The sequence below is a fragment of the Homarus americanus genome, unplaced genomic scaffold, assembly GCF_018991925.1.
Source record: "Homarus americanus isolate GMGI-L3 unplaced genomic scaffold, GMGI_Hamer_2.0 scaffold19117, whole genome shotgun sequence".
Classification (NCBI taxonomy): Eukaryota; Metazoa; Arthropoda; class Malacostraca; order Decapoda; family Nephropidae; genus Homarus; species Homarus americanus.
This window is the reverse complement of record NW_024754704.1, coordinates 2,626,386-2,633,968: the sequence shown is the minus strand read 5'-3', so window position 1 is coordinate 2,633,968 and position 7,583 is coordinate 2,626,386. Positions and strand designations below refer to the sequence as shown.

The 7,583-nt window shown below is 41.0% G+C and overlaps 1 protein-coding gene across 1 annotated transcript in view; it reads right to left on the bottom strand.

Annotated features, from left to right (window-relative positions):
- Positions 1-888: 888 nt before the first annotated feature.
- LOC121855952 (probable G-protein coupled receptor CG31760) overlaps positions 889-7,583 on the bottom strand; it is a 76,919-nt gene continuing 70,224 nt past the window's right edge. The window contains 6 exon segments of the mRNA XM_042351171.1: positions 889-1,659; positions 3,382-3,525; positions 3,886-3,991; positions 5,299-5,451; positions 7,144-7,201; positions 7,204-7,343. Coding sequence (XP_042207105.1) covers positions 1,411-1,659; positions 3,382-3,525; positions 3,886-3,991; positions 5,299-5,451; positions 7,144-7,201; positions 7,204-7,343 — 850 coding nt within the window. The 3' untranslated portion in view covers positions 889-1,410.

Here is a 7,583-nt window from a genome sequence, read left to right as displayed (position 1 = left end):
AGTGATCTCAAAATATCATCATCACTTGTTCAAAGATCCTTTAGCGGAGATCGTATCAGGTTGTACAAAATAAGTATAACCAGTAATCAATTAGGGTTCTGCTCATGTAGGTGAAGAAGTATAGTTGCAAACCAGCCCGCCGTCACCACCTGCGCTGGCGGGCCAACAAACGAGTGTCTACTGTACCAAAATTGGGCAACTTGTGTCAGGGTGTGAGGGACTGAGGCGACACACAGTGGAGTTTATCCCTCAAAACTCACACACACACACATCATGGCTCTGTTACCATTGTTCATCCTTTCGTCGAAATACAAGTACAACTCTGAACGAAAAGTGAACACTGGTGAGCGTATGTGTGTGAGGAGGAGCGTGTGTGTGTGTCTGTCTCCTCAGTTCGGATCTAAATGGGACTTTAAATGGGAAAGTAAAGGTTTAAATCACAAGACAAAACTAATTTGGGCAAATTACTGTGACTTGACTTCTACTAACTGTCTGATTCATCTCAGTTCATACCTGTACCTCCTGGTCTGCTCTTACGATGTATCCACGTCATGTTGTCGCTTTGCTAACTTACAAAGTGTAAATCTAATACAGGTCGTGAAACTCTAAATACTGGTTAAGTTTGCTTGAGCTAATGACGTTTCTAATACTTTACGAGTACCAAGTTTATTAAAAAGAATTACTCCGATATCAATACTGCAGAAGTTGATTACAGAAATACTATGTAATTCATTTCATTTAAGACTTATCTAAAGAACTGTATTATTTCATATTTAAAATAGTATGCGTTATATCAATGAATGTATATAAAAAGTATACCACTCAGTCTTCAAAAGTATTAAAAGTTTTATCAACGAGCATCATACACGAGCCAGGCTGTTTGACTCGATAATATTTTTCATAAATTTAATGATGCAGTGACTGAGAAGCTCGTAACAATACTTTATAATGGCAAAGGCTCCATATTGAACTTCTCAAGAGGTAGTGAAGTGTTCATCAAGTCTCTACTGCTTCACTTACAACTCCACTTTCCTTTATGGGGTTCAATAAGAACAAAAATAAACACGCCTTCACACGGGACTGTCTCATCCTCTGCCATTCGTCATGTGAATCAACGTCAGCTGTTCACCCACACGTTGTATTGTACTCTTGCGTCATCATTCGCTTTGCTATGACAATTATATATCATTATTTCCATTGAACTTCAAATATGATTTAATATAAAAACTTTTAAGTTTTTGTCTCTATACAGTATATGCTTCACCCCACCGTGCGCGTACTCACATTCTCTTTTTATGTAGATTCGAATTAATATCACCAATTTCGAGTCGGGTATAAAATAGACTGATTATCTTGGGCATCGACACTGCTCAGTGCTCACAACCATACCTCTTCACTCTGAGCAACTAGTCAGACTCTCTCAGAGGCGCAGGCCGCCGGGGAGAGCCTGGCTGACGAGTTCTCGTTGCTCGTCTCCGACACCTTGGAGGTCGGGACTGGCGGCTGGATGGTCTTAGATCCTGGCGACTGGGCTGTGTTCATCACCGGATTCTTGTCGCTGAAATAACCACCAGGCTTGGGTTTGAGGTGACGGTTGTTCATCTCCATATGCACGATCTTCACAAACTCCATCTGGGCCGCCAGCTTCTGGATCTCCTCCTGATGCCCAGGAAAAAGTGTTACCCCGTTAATACATATTTGCCTGGGGCTACATAAAGCTAAATAAGCGTTCAGGAAAGCATATATGGGGGTTATAAAGGGATAGGGTACTTACGTGCTGTGCATAGTACAAAAAACTGTGACAATTCCAAAGAAAATTATGAAAGTAAAAGATTTATGCTCTAGAGTATAGTGCAGGTGACTAGGCTAAAGGAACATTACAGTAAGTGCAAGACACATACCATATCCCTTTTAAATTGTGAGGAGTCTCCTTAATTCTTCCTGGAAATGGAAAAAATAATTTGGCCATGGCGTTAGGCTGAGGAACCAAGCACATGCGAGAGAGAGAGAGAGAGAGAGAGAGAGAGAGAGAGAGAGAGAGGAGTGACCTATAAGTTACGTACACCTAGTAAAGTGACAAACAGTGAAGGAATAAGACAAGTACATGATTGTAAAATGTCAGCCGGCAGGTGGAGATGACTCAGATTATATGGCTACAGCGTGAGGTGAACACGGACCTGTAGTTGAAGGTACAGTACATTGTGTTGACAGTTCTGTGACAGTGAAGAATAAATAGTAAGGGGATGAAAGCTGATATTCGGGTCTTGCTAATCCGTTACCTAAAGGTGGAACAACAATACAGGGTTTTTGTAAAGGTTAAAAAAATACGTAATGAAATGTGAGGACAATATTAATGTCTTCACGCACACTACACTCGGGAGGAAATAACTAGGGAGAAATTTCAATTCGGTGATACGAGTAATTTTGCCACGTACTTTTACTTATAAAGCTTATCCTGTCTGGCCTTTTGTTATCGTTAGTGTATTGCCGTGAAATGGGATACGCAAACTTGTCATTAATTACATCTACTGTATATAAGTTGACAAACATCCACACCTTTGAGTTAATGTTGCTTGATGAAGAATAACAAGTTTATTATAATGCTAAGGTCAAGGAAGGTTATCTTAGCTAGCCTGGGGGTGGGGGATGAGGCTGGGGTGGGGGGTGATGCTGGGGTGGGGGTGAGGGTGTGTGAGGTGGGGGTGAGGCTGGGGTGGGGGTGAGGGTGTGGTGGGGGTGAGCTGGGGTGGGGTGAGGTGGGGGTGGGGTGAGGTGGTGTAGTCATATATATATATATACATGTGAAATCTATACATAAGTGAAACATACAAAATTATATACTGTACATCTAAAATATACTATACATGCATTTGTGTATGTGTGTGTGTGTTTAGAGGTATGTATGTATGTATGTATGTATGTATGTATGTATGTATGTATGTATGTATGTATGTATGTATGTATGAATATATAAAAACTTCTCACACACACACACACACACGAGGCACTGTGATTTCACATATACACAAGCAGTTATTTATACTCTGTGACTACATAAACACACAGCAAACAGGTGTATAGTCCCCTTCACTAGTGCGTTTACAGGGGCTTGTCAGGTTTTGTGCAGTGTGGCAGCCCTGTGTTTGTTTACATTCGACAGAAGATAACTAACAATAGTAAACACAATATGGAATCAAATTAAAACAATATTAAAACACATATCTCAAAGATAATGATTTGTGGAATGTTTATATGATGAGCCTCTGTAAACGCACTAGTGAAGGGGATTACATGATAATTACACACACACATACACACAGATGTACTTTACGACCACACACACACACACACACACACACACTTGACCACATCCTCGCTCACCTTCAACTCCTCATTCTCCTGGGAGAGGTCAGCAGGCTCTTCGTTCATCACACCCAGACCGTTAAGGGAGAAGCTGGCCGTCCACACCTTGGCCCGCGCTCTGTTGTCATACTGGTCGCCTGTCCCCTGCACGATGCGGTAGAACTGCAAAACAACATCACCGTGAGACAACAAAAGGCTTCATCCACCCAAGAAAACACTGGTTAAGATCGGCAAGATGTGACTCATATCAAAGTGTGGGATATTTATGTCGTAAGTGAGGGGAAACATGTCAAGGGTTTATGTGTGTGTGTGTGTGTGTGTGTGTGTGTGTGTGTTGTGTGTGTGTTGTGTGTGTGTGTGTGTGTGTGTGTGTGTGTGTGTGTCTTCAAGTTATACTATCACCATGAACGAGACATAATTATATAATCATTTTAATGGCTCTTTTTTAAGTTGTGAAATAAAGTTAACGGCGTTGGTTGTTTGGGAGTGTCACCACCCTTCCCACAGCCTCAAAACACTCACCTTGGGGCCAAAGATGAGCAGGACGGTGGTCGAGGTGCTAAACTGTGTCCTCAGGAAGCCAAACAGGTACTTGACGTCCGGTCCAGCCTTGGGTAAGATCAACAAGCTGTGTGGTGGGGGAAAATCCGTCACATATTGTGTTATTACGACTTGGTGGGGGAAATTTTGATCAAACGTAAAGAAAATACGAGAGAAATATAGAGGTGGAATAATAAAAGAAAATATAATGAAAAATAACAGTAAATGATTAAGAAAGCATTACCCCCTATTAAGTCATGGGTGGGGTAAACTGCGGGGGGTTAGGATTTTTTTTCACCGTTAACCCACAGTATTAAACGTCTGGGAGCAAGTTATGGGACGCGTGGCAGGGGAGATTACCTTAACACTAGGGAATGTGTGTGGTGGGAAATTATGATGACAGGTGGGGAGATATATGTGTGTGGTAAAGGAAGGATAACCAGATAAAGGAGGAGGGAGAGATGAGAGTGGTGGAGAGGTTAGATGGAGGGGAATGGGAGATGAATTGAATTGGTTAGAGGAGGTTAGGTTAGGGGAGGGTAGGTTACAGTAGGGATGGTTAGGGTAGGTTGGGGAAAGAGGGAAGAGTGTGGGGGAAAAGAGGGAAGAGTGTGTGAAAGAAGGTAGGAAAGATAAAGAGGGAAATTCATTTTTGTTTCCAATAGACAACCATTTCTACTTAAAAAATACCACAAATGTTAAAAAATATATACATTTACTTACAACATAAAAACAAACACACAAACAAGTAAATAAGCTGTATAAACCACAAATGGCAACGAAATAAGAAAATAATCAAGTGACCCCACAATATCGGGTTCTATGACTCGGTAAATATACTAACGTTCTCTATGGTTATTGATTGTCTTTAAGAGGGGAAACTCAAGTAGACCAGAAGATTGCAATTCCAGTCTATATGGTTTGAATTTCCAAGGGTTTAATTCTCTTCACTGAGGCAGATAATACGAGGAGAGCCAGAAGTAATATAAGACTGGGCAGACCATAAACACAATTTAGGTTAACAAAATAGTTGGATAATCTATTTATAAGAGTCAAACAGTTGAAGACAGGTTGGCGGACAGGTGAAGACAGGAAGACGCAATTGAAGAAAGGATGACACAGGAGAAGACAGGATGACACAGGGGAAGACAGGAAGAGACAGACAGGTTGACGGACAGGAGAAGACAGAGCAGTTGAAGACAGAAAGCTGAAGAAAGGAAAAGATAGACGGTTAAAGACAGGGAGGAAGCTGAAGACAGGAAAAAAAGACGTTAAAGACAAGAACAGACAGATGGAGATAGGTCAGAACAGACAGGTGAAGACAGGTTATAAAGAAACAGGTGAAAACAGGTAGCCCAAAATAGTCCACACAAACACACACACACATAGACTCACTGGAAGGTCACCATCACAATGTTGACCACAGCGATGTTGTAGACGGCCCACGAGATGTACTTTGCCTCGTTGAAGAAGCTCTCAGCCTTGCGCACGCTGAAGCACACCTTGACCCCCCATATCAGGAAGAGCATTTCACCTGACGAAAACGAAGTAGAACCTATAGGTGATGGCCGCTCGTTTATCTACCATCCTTCTTATCTAGTTCTAAAAGTCTTCCCTCTTGGTGATGATGAAGATAATGATTTAAGATTTCTGTGTGATGATGGTGGTGTAGTGATAGTGACTGACAGGAATAAGAAGTTTGTTTAATGTACTGTAATGTTTACTTGGGTCGTCTCCTAAAACCTTCACACCTTGGAAATATTGGTTTTTATATTAGTATGTATGTATGTATATATGTATGTATGTATGTATGTATGTATGTATGTATGTATGTATGTATGAGGTTGAACTGAATTGAGCTGATAACTGAGAGGACGTCAACAAGTGTAGAACTTTGTGAGTGAAAAATAAAATGTTCCTGTGTTTTGTATGTCAGCGAGATAATTAATAATGGTTAGTGTATATCTCTGTAGTGTTTGTGTACCTGTAACTCTACCTGTAACTAACTGTAAACATACCCCACCATTGCCTTTATTAGTGTAATGATAAATGAAATGATTCACAGAGGAAAAATGCCTATTTCAATATTTACATTAATACAGCAAACATCTGAAGCCTAAGCGATTCTGAAACTCTTCTAAAGGATCAAATGATATCGTTGTTATACTATTATAAACCTGTACAATGGCTTCATTAAATAAAATAAAACAATTGTCTAAACTACGTGTAAATCTCCACAGGAAAAACACAAATTTAGGAATAATTTTTTTTTATTACTGTAATGTCATTTATACTGACACTGACAAAGGATTCGATACCATTAAACTGATGATAAAGGATTTGATACTATGATAACATTTATTACCAAAGGTTTCGGTAGTATTAAGAAGAGGAAAAAAATAAAATAAAAACAAAAACACATCGACTCCATTCAAGACAATGACGTCAGAGTTTCCACACCATCAAAGTAACGACTCAACAACAGATGGGGCGGGAAAAATAAAGACTTCATCTTTATCATTATTTCTCCCTGTGATGTTATTTTTGTTTTCACCGTCCCGAATTAACCACCAAAGGCCCAGTGAACTGTTTACACTTCGCAAGTCTCATTCATCCCCAGGAAAGAACCCGTTTCTTTGTTGACATTATCAAGAGTGAACACTGACGTTCCTTCCCGATCCAGCACACGCAAGGAGAACTGAAAGCCCACTAAATAATAATAATAATAATAATAATAATCTCTTGAATCAGTCGTACTTACAGAGGATAAAATAAATAAATAATACAGAGAATCCAAGTTTTTTCTCTTTTACCTAAAAAGGAAAAACATAGATACCAGTTACAATGTTGAGTATTTTTTTAAGTAGAGGTCACTCTTCCTCTTCTGTTTCTTCTTCACTCTTCCTTTCCTCTTTTCTCTTCTTTCCCCCCACCGATTGTCTCTCCTCCCTCCTCTTTTTCTTCTTCCATTCCTTCCCCGAGGCAAGCGAGTGAATGAGTGACTGATTTGATTGAGTGAGTGAATGAAGAAATGAGTGAGTGTGTGAGTGAGCAGGCGGATGAGTGATTGTTTGATAGATTGAGTGAATGAATGAAGAAGTGAGTGAGTTAAGCCAGCGAGTGAGTGAACGAGAGGGTGAGTGAATGAACGCGTAAGCGAGTGAATGAAGGAGTAGGCGAGTGAATGAGTGAGTAAGCGAGTGAGTGAGTGACAGAACAGGCGGCACTTACCCATGGTAGTGATCCCACCAATCGTAGCGGCACTGTCTGAACTTAAGGTTGTTGTAGTCAAAGAAACGACGGTGCCAGGGGTGGCACTCAGGGTCCACGTGGCCAGGTACACCAACACGATCAGCAGGACGGGTGTCAGCCACTGTAACAACTGCTTGTCCGTCAGCTTGATCTTGTGCGCTGACGTCACTCGATACGTCAGCGACACCTGGAGATGGAAGATGTCAGCAAAGGGTTAAGTTATGGTTCTCTGTTACAAGTCGGTTAGGTTAGGTTAGGTTAGGTTAGGAAAGGGGAGAAAGAGGAGGAGGAGGATGAAGAGAAGAAGGATTAGAAGGAGGAAGAGGATCGATCTTCTCCTGAGGTCACAGATCTACACGACAGGTGGGGTGAAGGTGTCACCTGTTGGGTCAAAGTGTCGTTGACCCAACATGACGGCAGGAAATGAC